The 16,352-nt window shown below is 35.1% G+C and overlaps 2 protein-coding genes across 2 annotated transcripts; both read right to left on the bottom strand.

Annotated features, from left to right (window-relative positions):
• Nucleotides 1-354: 354 nt before the first annotated feature.
• Nucleotides 355-2,401, bottom strand: LOC128386394 (midasin-like). Its single transcript, XM_053345423.1, has 2 exons — nt 1,052-2,401; nt 355-930 (listed from the first exon to the last, which is right to left on the bottom strand). Exons 1-2 carry the CDS (start codon nt 2,399-2,401, stop codon nt 511-513), a joined length of 1,770 nt encoding a protein of 589 aa, XP_053201398.1. The 3' UTR covers nt 355-510.
• Nucleotides 2,398-15,883, bottom strand: LOC128386393 (midasin-like). Its single transcript, XM_053345422.1, is given in 3 exon segments — nt 2,398-11,616; nt 11,619-12,092; nt 12,095-15,883. Coding segments are annotated over 3 exon segments (13,281 nt in total). The 5' UTR covers nt 15,683-15,883.
• Between the last annotated feature and the right edge of the window lie 469 nt (nt 15,884-16,352).

Raw genomic sequence — 16,352 nt, 5'->3', positions numbered from 1 at the left:
TTCCAATATCCATCCCAATTAAATGATGATCACGATGATAATAATTATATTGTAATATTAATTATTGGTCTATTGATAATTAGATTAAATTTCTAAGAGAAATTTTAATCACAATTAATAACTTAGTGAGTAATAACATCATAATTTATCTGTAGTCAGAATTGTAGTAAATGATATTTGATTGGAAACGATTTCATGAGATAATCATTATTTTGATTTTTATTTTGAAAGAATCGATATTATCTATTACATGTTAATTGTTTCACAACATTTTAATTGTCACGATTTTTTAGCTTTTCTCTGAATCGACAATTAGCCGAAATTAGAGAAAAATAAGTTGACTCGGTTTATTTGTACAATTTGATAAATATATTTTATTCGAAGATATTGTTCATTTACAATTAGCCTTCTATTTAATATTATCATAACATTTTTCTTTCAAAATCAATGAATTTACAATAGTATTGTTTTTAAAATTGCTTATTGAATTAGTATTAGAAACGAATGCATTTATGACTGTGTGACCAGTTCGAGCCATTTTCTCAAGGCTTCGCCCAGAACTCTTGGCATACAGTTGATATCTTTGAGGATAATATAAAATGGGAATGGAAATTTATCCATATAAGGCTCCAATGTGAAATTTCCTGACGAATCTTTAGTAGCAGATTTAATATCAAGTATAGAATTTCCGTCTGATTGACTGTCCATTACCAAGAAAACAGTAAAAACGTGAAGCTCTTGGATATTTCTAACCGCCTGACGAACCAATGCTTCGCCTTCATTGAAAAGACCTCGTCCGTCCGATATTATGATCAATAATTGAGAGACAGCGCAGCCTAAGGCACTTTTACGTGATGAACATTGAACCATATACTTTGCAGCAGTTTCAAGTAAACCACCAATTCGTGTGTGTTTCTGTCCAAAGTCAAGCTGAATAAAAGTAAAAGTAAAACATTATTATTAATTTAGCGAAACAAATTGAAACAAAATGACTATAATGGTAAACTAAATTGATGATATAACAAATAACAATTTAAGAAATAAAACTTACAGATGAAAGTAATTTCGAGCCAGCCGAGTCTGTAAATGGTTCACCAAAGGAATGAAGTAATTTAACTTGTTCACCGAAACTCATAACAGCCAATTCACCGGCTTCCATGAGAGATAACGATTTACCCAGGAGAGCGATCGACTCGAAAGCCATTCGTTTCGATTGATTGTCCAACATGGATGAGGAATCATCAATTGCCAAGATAATTTGATATTGACGTTTACTTGGTTTGTTTCTTCGTAACCAAATCTTATCCTTCTTATAGGAACTGGCAATGTATTCAATAACTTTTCTCATATTCAAACGTTTTCCTGTTCGATAATCACCTTTCATTTTCGACGCTTTCATTGGTTCGAGAACCAATTGTAGCTGTTGACATAATTCGTAAACCAATGGACCAACAGTTTTCTCACATTGATTCCAAGCATCTTTTCGAGCTTCATCAACCAAAAGTTCACTTCTCTCAATCCTCTCGTGTAACTTATCAAACCATGATGATTGGTTCATTTCATGATCTTCTTCATTCTTACCAAATTGAGTGTAGAATTGTGACTCAGGTCCTCGAGGAGCTGTTGACGTTTCTGTGTAATCACCTTCCATGTCAATCATTTCCTCTTCATCTTCCCCTGGAGCATTACCTGTTTTCTCATCTTCTTGTTTAGGACCTTGTTTATTTCCAATAGATTTTTCTGCTTTCTTTTTCTGAACTAAATCTTCATTTGATTCATCAGGTTGATCAATTTCCATCTCCTCTGGGTCAACGAAATTATCTTCAGACTGTTCAGGTTTATTTTCATCATTTTCATTATTCTCAGGGCGACTTTTAGCTGCATCACAATCTTCAGCAATATCGATAACATCTTTCATAGATTCTTCATTATCAGCACAATGTTGTACTAATGAAGATTGAATCTCTTCTTTATCTTTATCGCTTTTATCTATTTCTGGTTTAGATTCTGCTTTAGATTTTTCTGTTTCATATCTTTCCAGGATTCGTTGTTTCTTTGTTGCTTTTGCAGGAGTTTCACTTGTGCTTCGATTTCCTCGCTTTTTCTGGTGAGGTTTAGATGTTAAACTTTGTTCATTTGTTGATTCCTCATGGATGGCTGAAGATTTTATCTGACCCTCGTTTGCTTGTCCTTCTGTTGGATTGGAACTGTTTCCAGTTCCTTCATTTTCCTTTTCATCTTTGGTCATTTCATTTGCTCCTTCGTTCATGTTTCTATCATCTTGTTCACTCAATGGATCAACTTGAGCATTTGGTTTCAATTCAGAATCAGCACAAGAATCAAGAGGAGCTTCTTCAGTATCAGCAACCTGATTATCAGGAGCATTTTCCTCTTCTTTCATTTCATCATTTTGCTCATCATCTTTTCATCTTCTTCTCCTTGTTCTTCACCTTCTCCCTCTTTCTTTTCTTCTTCATCAGCTGATTTTTCCTCTTCATCAGCAGCAACTTCCTCAGGAATCTTAACCTCATCTTTAGTTTCATCTTTATCTGGTTCACCAGGTTGATCTTCATTTTCATCTGGTAAAGCATCAGAATCTATTTCTTCAGTCTTTTCTTCTTGGTCTTTGTCTTCCTCTTCCGCTTCATCGCCTCCTTCTCCAACCTCGTTACCATCCAATTCCATGTCTTCCGGAAATTCTTCAGCTTCTTCACCTCCCTCTTCTTCATCTTCTCCTTCACCTTTCTGTTTATATGGATCTTGTCGTTCTCCTTCATATTCATCATCAATCTCTTGTTCATTAATCTCTTCAGTATCAGACTCATCCTTGTCATCCTTGTTCTTGTCTTTACCTTTACTTTTCTCTTTGACCCCTTGATTATCATCTTTGGCAACTAATCGATCGTCACCAATCTCCTCTCCTCCCTCATCTCCATCATCATCCAAATCGTCTTCATCGTCATCTTCATCCTCACTTTCTTCGTCATCACCCCACATTTTATCATCTAATCCTTCGGACTCGTCAATGTCTCCCATCTTCTTGTCCAAATCATCTTCCTCTTCCTCTTCTTCACTTTCTTCCTTGTCCTCGTTATTTTCATCCTTTTCATCAGGTCCAAATTCAGGAGCTTCAAAATCTTCTGACATCTCAATACCATTTTTCTCATCTTTTATATCTTTATCATTAGATTTGTCTTCCTCTTTCTGAGCACCGGAAGGTAAGGCTTCATCCAACTGATCTTCACTTTCAATTTTATTCGAAACATCCTCTTCACCTTCACCTTCACCTAATCCAGCATCAGTTAAATCTTTAAATTTATCTTTGGTATCAGTCTTTTCGTTTTCATCTTGCCAGGGAGGAGGAAGACAAAATCCTTGTTTACAAACATCAGTAAACAGTCCGAGTAAAATGAACAATAGTTTACAACGAGCTCGGAATGAAGATAAATTAATTCGTGTAAAGTAATTTACCAAATTAACATATTTGTCCAGGTACGAATGCATGTGTACAATGATATCTTGATAGATGGTCAATTGTTGTTCATCTTGTAAATTAATTGAGCTCGAAATGGTATCCAGAATATCTTGAGCTTTTTGTTGAACACCAATTAAGTTGAGTTTATCCAAAAAGTTGCCTGATACTTGGGAGTAAATTTTATCCATGGAAACTTGATTCTCATCACTTGGCTGAGTTTCTTCAAGATTTTTGAACAATATTTGGACATGAGATAAGATGGACACAAGGAAACTTTCACATTTTTGATAAACTAATTGAGTGATTTCTCCTGATTGCACAGAACAATCGGTTTCAAGGTAACGGGCACGGAAAATGATTAAATCGTTTGATATTTTATCACATAATTCACTGAGATGAGCAACTACAGTTCCGGGTGAAGTTTTGATGGATTCGAGATGAACTTTCAATTTACTTGATGATGTTGCCATTAAATCCCAAGCAGTTTCTAATTGGGATTCTGTTTTAGATGTAGCGATTGGAGATTTGTAAATTGTCGATGGTGTTGGTGTGAAAATTGATGAAATTTGTAGCAAATCATTTAAAGAATCATTGCAAATTGAAGTTAATTCACTTTCATTGGTATCTGATTTGATTGGAAGCTCTTTCACTTGATGAAGTAAACACTGTAAACTCAAACGATAACTTGACAAGGTAGATAGCCAATGGTCACACGTTGTAGATGAAGATAGTTTTGTTTGTCGATCTGAACACTTAGAGATCGTTTCACTGATTTTATCGAGTTTTTTAAGCACAAATAGCTGATTGAATATCCTTCGCTTAGATGTAACAAGTTCGTTGAGCATAAAGCCTACAATTCCTCTTAATCTTTCAAATACATTACGAATTTGTTTGAGATCATCTGATGGACAAGTTAAAGATGCTTTGAAATCTATGTACCGCATTAGAGCTGAATAAAAGTACTTATCAGCTGAATCAGATTCTTCTTTGTTTATAGCAAGACCCCAATCAGGTTCGAATGGAAAACAAGTGGCAAGAGTCTCATTCAAATCAAACGAATTGTACATTTCGATTCCTTTCTTGAACGATATTCCCCATTCTCCAAGATTTTTGAGTAGTGTCGAGAATGATTGTCGCTTCATGTTGTTGATTCCTTTCACTTCTTTCTCATATTTCTCTTTTTCCTTTATTGTTGGAGCGACTTTAAGATTCGCCATTTCTTTAATTCCTTCAACAATGTCTCCAGTTCGTTGGTCCAATCTTTTTATTGATTTTCGAAGATTTTTTGTACTCACTTTGATTTTCTTCGAATATTTTCCAACTTTGATTATTAGCTGATGAGATCTTGAGAGAGTTTGAAGATCTGAACATGGTATTGGCTCAAGAGAGTGAACAATATCATCAGATGCTAATTGATTGGGTAGAAGAATCGCCTTTAAATCAGATTCTGATTTCGAAATTTTCAGGAAAGGCATAACTGGAACATTGAGTGATTTTTCGTATTTTTTGGTCAAACGATGGAGAGTTCGATGAGATTTTTCCACTTTGCTCTTTAAACTCCAAAAGTTTCCATCGTTCCAACGCATGATCTTCACGAACTCTTTCAATTCTTTTTCAATGGGCTGACGTATCTTAGCTATTTCGTCAGAGACTGATGACTCAAATTGAGAGAAATATTTATGTAAATTGACCAGAATTGTGAATAACGGAAGTTGAGATCTTGTTGAATCAACACAAAGTTGATGATCGATAAAGTTACGCAGTAAATTCAATCTGGGTTTAAATTGGCCAATTGTTGATTCCTCGAGGAATTGTTTCAGCAAAGATAATAATTGCTTTTCATTTTCTTCATTACTATCATCCATTAATGATTCATCCATTGATAACATTGAATGAATCATTGAGTAAAAGTGGAACCAGTTTTTGGCGATTTGTTTATGTTCAATTTCACGGTGAACTGATTCTAATAACGTTGACCAACATTTAAGCTCCATTTTTCTCCATTTAATTACTAGAGATGTGACAGGAGTTAATTGTTCGACTAATTTAATCTTCCTATGAGCCATTTGCTCCCAGTCTTCAGCTGCACGAAGCAACACCTCTAATCCAGTCACAATTTTAGCCAAAGGTGAATTAATATCAAGAGTATAAAGCCTTTCGATTATTTTGAGTAATTGGTGAAGCATTGGATTTCCAGGGAACTGAGGAAGAAGCTCATTGATTATACGATTTTTTAAAGGTTCCAAAATGGTGTAACATTCACGGAGCTCTTCCGGTTTTGGATCATTGTAAAAATTGTATGACGATGTAGAATTGTAGTTTAATGAGAACGACAAGGTTTTCTCGAAAAGACGAGTCATCATCCACGAACATTCAGCTGAAGATTGGTCTAAATTACGACCAAGAGTAGGGCCAATAACATCAACGATTTCAGTCAATACTTGGTATCGATAGATCAATGGTTTGAAAATGTCGGTTGAATTTGTTGATTGAACTTTTTTCCTTGATAAAACAGATGAGACATCAGCATGAAGTTGACATATTTCAACAATGTCGCTTTCTTGGATAGTTTCAATGATCTTTGCTGACTTTTTGGTATCACTATCATCGATTGAGGTTTGGTCCATACCGATAGGATCTTTCATGAATTCTCGGAAATCATTCTCATAGGTTGGAAATCGACGTTTAATCTCCTTCTCATCAATAACTTCCTCGGGCAGTTCTTCGGGATGCGTTTTAGCCTTGTATTGGAAAAGACTTTCTTCTTCTGCTAATTTTTCTTTTCTTTCTTCCTCTTTGGTCAACCAATAATTTAGAAAAGTGTTGACCACTTGGAAAAGAGTCACCAGAATATCATAGTTGGGAATTAAAGATAAATGAGCGGCATTTTTCAGCTCAGCCAAAGCCGATTTGTACAAAAGGTTTGAACAGCTCACTGATCCTAATTTTGTCCGTTGAGTGAGATTTTGAAAGCCTTTCAACTTTACGACATCAATTGCATCAATGGCACGAGTTATTGGATCCAAGGTTGCAAATTGGAACATTGATTTTAAGATATTGGTGAGATTTTCCCGCTTTTCACCTTTTTCATAGGCTTTGATTGTTTTACTAGTCAACTGTTCATGAGAGGATAAGTTCAATCCATTCAAAGTTATTAACAAACCCAAAAGCATTTCATTGGACACGTTTGCGTACAAAGGATAAGTATTGTGAATATGGTTGATGAAATGAGAAATTGATTTCTGTAGACCAACTAAATCAGTTTTATCGAAACTCTTGATTAGTTCAAACACTTTTTCCAATGGAAGTATAGTTGATAAGAATTGAATAACATCATCTCTCAATTTCTGATATTGTGAGGGAACAGGTCGATGTCCTTGTCGTGCTTTTAGTTTTTCAATTTTCTTGAGTACAATCGCTTTACGATTCAATGCTTGTAGTACATGAGGATGATCTGATTCTGGTATAATAGGTTCACCGGTCTCAATGATTGATATCCGATTCTGAGAAGCTAATTCTTCATCCAAAAATTTAAGTTCTTCAAGGTAATGAGATAATTTGATGGACCATTTTTGCAAGGGGTCAATTAACATCGTTGGTGACCAGAGGTGAGCCAATATACAGCCAAATAATATCATTGCTGTTCCTTTGGTGTGATTGTCAATCTGCGAAATGTCACCTGAAACTTGTTGACATAATTGAGAGAAAGTCAATTTATATTCGGGTGACAATTGTGACAAGAAATCATCGATAGTTGGTTTTACATTATTGATAAGTTCAACGACGAGATCAAGGTGATAACTTGAAAAATCGTGAGCCTGAGGATCGACAAGTGTCTCGAAATTATTTGAAACGTAGGTTTGAAGTTTGTCAATACAATTGATTTTACAACCAATGGTTCCAAGCACAGATTCTGAGTTGAGTAATTTAGATGATAAAAGAGTCATAACTGGTGATGATGAGAAAGAATAACCAGATTTAAGCCACTCTGATGTTTCAAGAACTTTTCCATTTGTTGAATCTTCATTTTCCTTAGGCACAAGAAGTGAGTACAAATTTTCACAAGATAAAGTTCGATGGAAGTCAATCATATGGTAGAAAAGTGTTTCTTTTTGAAGTTTCAAATCAAAAGGTAAACATTTAATCAGAACTGAGTGTATTGGTGAGATGCATACACCCTGAAGACACTGAATCACTGAATCAATTGGCTCAAGACTCTTGAGATGACAAGTCTGTTTCCAGAAAAAAGAGAAATAATTAATAGGAACAACTAATTGAGCCATTCGATTTAAAGGTTTTTCCAATGATGAAGCTAATTCTTGGTCACCCCTTTCGTCCATATCATCATGCTGACCAACTGAATTATTGTCGGATGAAAATACTGATTCCCTTATTTTACTTTCCAATTTGGTAAGTTGATCTGACAACATGAGATAATCACAATTTTCATTTAACAAATTGTCGTAAATTTGGACAATTTCATCGAGGCAAATTTGAGTATTGCGATTTAGTGTTAATTGATTGTCACTGTTATTTAGTAATCGAGACAATTCCATTGATTTGATGAAAAGAGAGGCACTTTGTTCATCTTTGTATAGTGTCAATGATGGAGATAAATTTTTCTTGAATGAAAACTTTTCAATTGAAGTTTTTTGATCCAAACCTTGTAAGGAGTTGAATTTTATGTATAATTGTTGATTGAAATCAAATCCAATTGTTTGGTGAGTACGAAGTTTGTCTTGAACAACAACCCAAAGAATTAGCAACTTATCAAAGACAGTGTTTTTATTGTCAATGGGACCACAATCAGATGATAGAAGACAGAAAAATTGATGAATCCAGATAAAAATCGTTCGAAGTTCATATAACTCTTCACAACTCGGGCTAATATTCAAAAGTTTTTGTTCACACTGATTTTGTAGATTCGAATAAAGATGCGAAATCAGTTTTAAAAGTTCTTGGTTCTTGGCAGTTATGATGGACAATTTACGATCATTTGGATATTTGAGTAGTGATGTTGAAGCTTTATTATCACAATACTTTCGAATCAGATTTAGCTGCCAATTGAAGTATCTTAAGGATCGACGATTTAGATTTCTTTGGTAATCAGCTGATTCGATTCCATCGAATTGGGATGAAAGTCTTTCCCAGACAATTGGATTAAATCGCAAATCTATTGGTAAATATTCACTTGAAGTTGATGAATAAGGAAGAGGAGTAATTGCTGATGGTAAGTCCTCGTCGGAAGGTGAGACATCAAGAGATACACCAAACTTTGTATCAATTAAGTATCGACGATAAGTAAAATCTTTCTGACTTGATCTCGAAATGAAACATCTCAAGCTAGAAATAATTTGTATTAATTCATCAATTTCATAATCTGAATTGAAAAGACTTGTTGGTATAGATGAAACGGTTGAAATCTCCTTGTTAACCGTACTGACCAATGAATCTCCTAATAAAATTTTAAAATCTCTTGATTCAAAATCAAATTCACTTTTTTTAGATTTGATATCTAATGTACTTTGGTATGGCAGTAATTCAGGGTAATGGAGACAAATCTGTTCAATGCTGGTTGAACATTTCAATTCGAGAGCGATTCTACTTGCTAATCGGACCAAATAGCTTCCATTTAATTGTTCATCGTTAAGTTGTTGACTTGATTCTAATAATTTAGAGTGATGGGCAAATAGTGCTTCTTGGAATGTTGAATTAGTCAAACCAATCTTGATCATTTGACTTCGAATATCATCTTCATTATAAGTTGGTAGAATGTAAATTTCAACTCCACGATTTCTCATGGCTCGGGAAAGCTCACCATTTTTTGGGTCTATTGTCAAAAACAAGCGGAAATTTGGATGAGGTCGGACTACAGGAACATTACCATCAACGCAACCTTGTTCGTTGAGAACCAATTCTCCGTCAGGTTCAAGTAAACCATTGAGACGATCGAGAACCGATGCTGGACATAGATTGGTATCGTCAATCAGAAGCCAATCTCCTTCTCGTAAGGCTTCAACAAGAACTGAATCTATCCATTGGAATGAACCTCTAGATGTTAATGAAGTTTTATTCTTGATATAAGATATAAGAGTAGATAACCTTTGCAATAAGGAATCTCTTTGAACTTGTGGAAGATTCAATGTAACTTGGTCTGCAATTGATGACAATTTATTTAATCGATCGAGACATTGTTCAGGAGTTTGAAACGAACTCTCCTTTTTGTAGTTGGACCATCTTTTCAAAATCTCACGAACGGAGCCATATTCGCATTTGATTGATTTGTATCGGACGAAACTCCAGATTAAAGGTTCGATAGAGTTTTCGATTCGTTCAATATCGTGAATGATATCTTTCTGATTAAATCCACCGAGAAGTTCAATCGTATCCATTTCAGAATTAACAATGATAGTTTTCAAATTTGCACCAACCAATTGTGATAACAGATGAACTAGAGATGATTTACCTGATTGTGATGGACCAACAATCAAAGCCATCCAATTCATTTCAACGCATTTCATCAGAGCTTCAATGATGGGAGTTTGATGGTGTAACAATAACCACTGATCACCTTTAAATCCATTCATTGGTCGAGGTAAAAACGATTGACCTACTTGAAGTAGATCTGGATAGAGCTTGAGACAGGTTGTCATCCTTTTTATTTTACAATCGAAAGTTGACTCGAAAAGTTTTTCAACGACAACAATATCTTCACGAGTTCGAAATCGGTGAGAATAAATAATTTTCATTGAATTAGCAATCAAATCTGTGCTAATATTTTCACATTCATTAGAAGACAGAACAAGTTGACACCAACGGAAAATGTCCCTAAGATTAAACTCCCATGGAGATCCTTTTCTTCCGAAACTGTTACTTGAATTGATCTCATTTGACAATTTTTCGTTAAATTGGACCATTTTATCAATGATATCAGATGGTAAAGTTTTATGTACATTTGAAATGATGAATTTGAGATCATCAGCTGTTAAACTTTCGACATGAATAAGAGTGAAACGATTAAGAAATGATTTGGGTAAACCTTTACGATCACCTCCTTGAGCATGTGGATTTTGACAGGCAAATATCCGAGTTGCTTGTTTACTAACTGAAAAGGTTTTACTCAGTTCGGGGATGAAAATTTCACCTCGATGGTCAAGACAAGCATTCAGACCTTCAAGGACACTTTGTGAGGCGAGATTAAGTTCATCAAGAAGAACCCAACATGAATCGTTTTTCAGTGCTTGTAACAATGGACCATCTCTCCATGCGAATTGTCCTTCACATCCTTCAACCGGAAGATCGGCACCAAAAAGATCACTAACATCAGTCTGTTCTGATAAATTTATTCTGATCACTTGATAGTTTGCAATTTTAGCCAATGATTGGACTAAACTAGTCTTTCCAACACCAGGAACACCTTCAATTAGAATTGGTTTTGGCAATTGCATTGCACGAAGTAAACGTTGAGCATTTGATGCGACAGTTTGTGAATCGAAGATGAAAGTTGAAGATGAAGAGGATAACTTGAAGTTACCTTTTGGAATGAAAAATGGACTTATTCCCAGAATATCGCTGCGTTGGGAGAGTTCAATTGATTGAAGGGGAGAATTTGTCGTACCGAAGATTTTACTTAGAATCGAGTTTAATTTGATTTCACATTCTTTTTTGGAAGAAATCGCATCACGAATCATTGATCCTGAGGAGCCCATAGAGTCGAGAAAAACTAAATGAACAGCATGATGGATCGCATCAACGGGATTAAATGTATTTTCTTTGTCTAATGAAGGTTTTAAAATAGTCGAAATGAATTCCACAAGTGATAGTACATCACGAATACTGATGAAACCCAAACCACTTTCTCTGGTCTTTGAAAGAAACCATTCCAAAAATGAGATCAAACTTGTTACAATATTTTCCTTAAGGTTTACTGGTAAATCAACCAGATTATGACTTATTATTTGACGAAGATCGCTTAATTTAGTGGATGAATAACACCAAATTTCAGTGAAACGATTACGAAGAGCGGGAGACAACTCTTTTTTACCATAATCTCCTCCTGGATTCATGGTAGAAATAAGGTGAAAATCTGGATGAGCTTTGATGACAAGATCCGAATGATCTGAATCACCTTTACCAATGAAACCTTTTCCGTTAATAATAAAAGTCTTTCTGGTTCGATAACAGAATTTAATCTTTCTAAAACTGAATCATCAGCAAGTGAAATTTCATCTATAAGAAACACTGATCCTAATTGCATCGCTTTAACCAGTGGACCATCAACCCATTCAAATAGACGTTGTTGTTTATCAGCTTCATCTGATTCATCGTGACTTCGAACTGGTCTCAGACTTCCGAGGAAATCAGCACTTTCAGAATGCATGTGACAATTTACACTAAACAATGGTTTGTTTTTCATGGCCGCAAACAATTGACAAATTGTTGTCTTTCCACAACCCGTTTCTCCGACCAAAAGTACTGGCTCATTGTACTTGAGAGCTTGAAACACGAGAACAGCCTGACGTTTCAAAGGTGTTGTCCAAAAGAGATGACGAAATTCATCAGGTATTGAATGACGGGCAAGATTTTCATCGAAAAGTGCCTCGAATATTTCTTCTGGGTTGAAATTTTCAGCTTAAAGTTTTTACTAAGAACTTCTCGAATAACTTGTTCCTCTATCTCGTTTCTTGATCTTCCAGCCAACAACATGTATCCTTCGTTTGCTAAATGTTGATCCCAGTTATAGAATCGTTGAGAAGATGCGTACTCTTTGGCGAAAATTCGATACCTTTCACCCCAACGAAATAAATCTCTCAGGGTTACACCACCATGTTTACCGGCGAACGATAAACTAACACTTTGATGAAGACGACTTCTTAATTCTGTAAGAGTAACAACCATTTTCTTGGCATAAGTAGGTGGTAAAAGACAACGTTTTTGTAAAATAATTTCCAATTCTTTAGCAGGTATTTCATCAAAATGCAATTCGATGAAACGATTCCTAAAGGCTCGAGACAGCATCTTACGACCACCATAGTGTCCAGGAGGATTTTGTGTGGCAAAAAGTAAAAATTTAGGATGAGCTTTAACTGTCTCCTGAGTTTCAGGAATGAAAAGTTCACGATTTTCATCGAGAACACGATTGAGTGATTCTAATACTTCAGTTGATGCAAGATTCAGTTCGTCCAAAATAATCCAGTAACCTTTTCGCATGGCTTCAACAAGAACACCTTCCTTGAAGACTAATTTACCTTTATCATCGGCAGTATAACTTCCAACATATTCTTGTAAATCAGTGTGTTCATGATTATTTACTCTTAAACAGACATTACCAGATCTTTTCGCCAAGTAATTGATCATACTTGTTTTACCAACTGAAGTTTCTCCTTGGATAAGAATCGGATACGATCGGCCTAATGAGATGATTCGAGCAACATCACGTAAATTGCGATCAACCGAAGCAGTTAAAATGTAAGATTCATCAGTAACAGGTTCATTTGCTCCTTTAGGTATCCAATATCCGTCTATTGATAAATAATCACCTGATTTAGGTTTAATCAAATTCATGCTAGCGATTGAAGAAACACTTTTTACTTTAAGGATATTTTTCAGAATCATAAGCTCTACTTGTTGATAAGATTCAGAATTTAATTGCGTGAGGAAAGATAAGCAAAATGCTTCGTATAAGGCACGAGGTGAAGAGGATGCATCGAAATTGATGCTTACGGCCACTTGTAATGCTCGACAAAGTGTCCTCAGGGTGAATGTAGGACTACCACCAACAGCATCTTTGAGGGTTTTTTTGGCTTCTTTGCGAATTGAAAGATAAAATTGGACAATCTGTTCAACGAAAGAAGTTTTGAAAGCACTTTGAAGGTATGTTGAAACAAGAACACGCAGGTCACTTTCCGATTCAAGTTCTTCAACATAAAACTCGGTAAAACGATTTCTAATACCAAGAGGTAAGTCTCGTTTACCAATATCAGTCGATGGATTCATACAGGCAAATAGCCTGAAATTTGCATGTTTTTTGATCGGTTCACCATCGGCCTTATCGAGAAGTAAAACATTTCCATCATCAGCCTCTAAAATAGATGATAAACATTGTAACGTTTCAGATTCAGCAAGATTAATTTCGTCCATTAGAATCCAATCTCCTCTTCTCATCGCTTTAACCAGAGTTCCTTCAACATAAGTAAATACAAGTGGAATGTCCTTCGAACTGGTTTTCAAGTTGTTAATTCGAACACCCAAATCATTCCATCGTTTTAAAATATTTTGTTGTTCTTCAGGTGATTGACTTTTGAGAGTTCGGCTGTTACCTTTTAGAGCAGAGGTTTGTACATGAAGAATTACATCTAAAAACTTATCCCATTTCTGATGGCGAAATAAAGGTGATACACTTCTCAAGAATTTGGCATTATCTTGTTGACAGAAGGTTAGACTGAAAATTTGTTCGAATTCATCTCGAATAGGTTCCATTAGGAAGGAAAGTTCAACAGGTTTATATCCACCAAGAAGATCACAGGTATCACTTTGTTGATTCATGTTGATTACGGTGAGGTGACGATTTAAAAGATTACAAAGATGTTGAACCGTTGAAGTTTTACCGGTTCCAGTTTCACCTACAAGAAGAACTGGTTCATTGTGATTAACCGCACAAGCGATTCGTTCAAGTAAACACAAGGATGAATTTGTTTTAGAAAATGGTGTTTGTTTTGAACCAATGGTTGGTAATTTGTCACATGTGATTCCCTTTAAATGGGTTCGTCCTATTGAGATGATATCACGTTTAATTGAGATATCAGGTCTATGGTTGATCAAAATTTGTCGGCTAATCGCTGTGGCAATGTGAAGTTTAACTCCAACTTCTTGAGATTTTATCATTCGAACATTTTTATCTGAAATGTTAGCAAGGAAACAATCATTCGCATCCAAGAGACAAGCTTTTCTTTTATCGTCTGTTAATATCAACGTATCGATGTAAGTTGAAATTCTTTGGCACCATTTAAGAAAATCACGAAGTGAAGCTTTTCGATTGTTAAAAGATGGCTGAGTTTCATCAAGAGAATCGTTTCCGGTAACAATATCATAGATTTCTCTAATAACAGATAGAATTGGGATCAACATTGGCCAACGTTTTGAAATTATTGTCTCCAATTCATCTGGACTTGGATTATCGAGAGAAATTTTCTCACACATTTTGATTATTATGTCTTTATCTGAACCAGAAAACACTTCAGTGTGTCCATCGGTGATTCGCCGAGTGAAAAAGAGACGAAATCTTGGGTCAATTGTCGCTCCAGATACATAACAGCCCGGGATTGCGCTTAAAGATCTTGATTTAACAATCGAGAGCATGATGGTTAGTACATCAGCTGAGGCACTGTCGATATCTTCAAAAACGAGCCAATGTCCTTTCAATAAGGCTTCTGTTAATGGACCTGGTTTCCAAACAAATTCACCAATGATATCGGTACAACAATAGGTACCAACCAAAAGTTTACCATCAACTTGGTTACCGATTTGAATTTTTGTTAATTCCGGTGGTTTAGAGCGTCCAGTTAATTCACTAATATGTTCAATTAGACTAGTTTTACCACATCCAAGTGGACCTTCTATGAGAATCGGATGATTTTCGGACAAGGCGATGGCCAATTTTCTTAAGTTAACTTCAACTGAAGGGACAACAATCAGTTGGGAATGTTTTCCAGTCACATTAGAAGACGAATCATCAAACTTAACCATTTTAATTCCATAAATATCAACAGTATTTGCAGATTGAAGTTGACCATTTGTAATTGCAGGCGAGTTCCGATTATCATTGTAAATGTAATGATACTTTAAACGTAGTTCACGCTCTTTGTCAGGAGTAAAATTTTTTGCCATCCAATCAAAATAATATTCATCTGAAATATCACAAAGAATACGAATACATTGCATCGAGAGCCATTTAAGTTCAATTGATTTCTCATAATCAATTAATTGCCATAAACTTCTCCAATCCCAAGTTGATCGACACCAAGAAGGATCACAAGAAATAAAACGATAAGAAGCAAGGAGAATCTCTCGCATAACCTTGACACTTTCAACACCTTGAAAAGGTGAATATCCTTTCTTAAATTTAAGAAAAATCAATTCTTTAGCTAAATCACTATTAGAAATCATTTGACTCAATTTAAACCAAAACTTTCTCTCCTGAGCCTCCATGCTGCTTTTAGAAAGAGCGGATGAAGAGAAATGTAAATACAACAAGAGTCCCAATAGGAACCAAACTCAGAATAACAAACAGTCGAGAGAAGAAGAAAACAAGGATAATAAATTGAAGAAATTAAAACTAATTGTTGAAAGAAAAATAAATTGTCGTATAAATAGAAAAACAGAATTAATTGTTGGCAAGAGAAAAATAAATTCTCTTTAAAATCCAAACGCATTGAAAACATGTGACATTCGGTTGTCATGGTTACGAGATTTTCTAATTCATTTGTGGCGCTTTTTCCATTTCAAATACTTTTAGAGTTGGAATGAAATAATTACGATAACAATTCGTTAATTGATGTTAATGAGGTTTTATTCTATCAAATTAATTTAATGTTTTACACTTGATGCAAAAGTCATTTTTGTTTGATTTGATATCTAATGTACTTTGGTATGGCTTTAATTCAGGGTAATGGAGACAAATCTGTTCAATGCTGGTTGAACATTTCAATTCGAGGGCGATTCTACTTGCTAATCGGACCAAATAGCTTCCATTTAATTGTTCATCGTTAAGTTGTTGACTTGATTCTAATAATTTAGAGTGATGGGCAAATAGTGCTTCTTGGAATGTTGAATTAGTCAAACCATCAACGCAACCTTGTTCGTTGAGAACCAATTCTCC

This window comes from Panonychus citri, unplaced genomic scaffold, assembly GCF_014898815.1.
Source record: "Panonychus citri isolate SS breed McGregor unplaced genomic scaffold, ASM1489881v1 Contig00068, whole genome shotgun sequence".
Lineage (NCBI taxonomy): Eukaryota > Metazoa > Arthropoda > Arachnida > Trombidiformes > Tetranychidae > Panonychus > Panonychus citri.
Note: the sequence above shows the minus strand (reverse complement) of the source record. Positions and strands in the feature narration are given on the sequence as shown.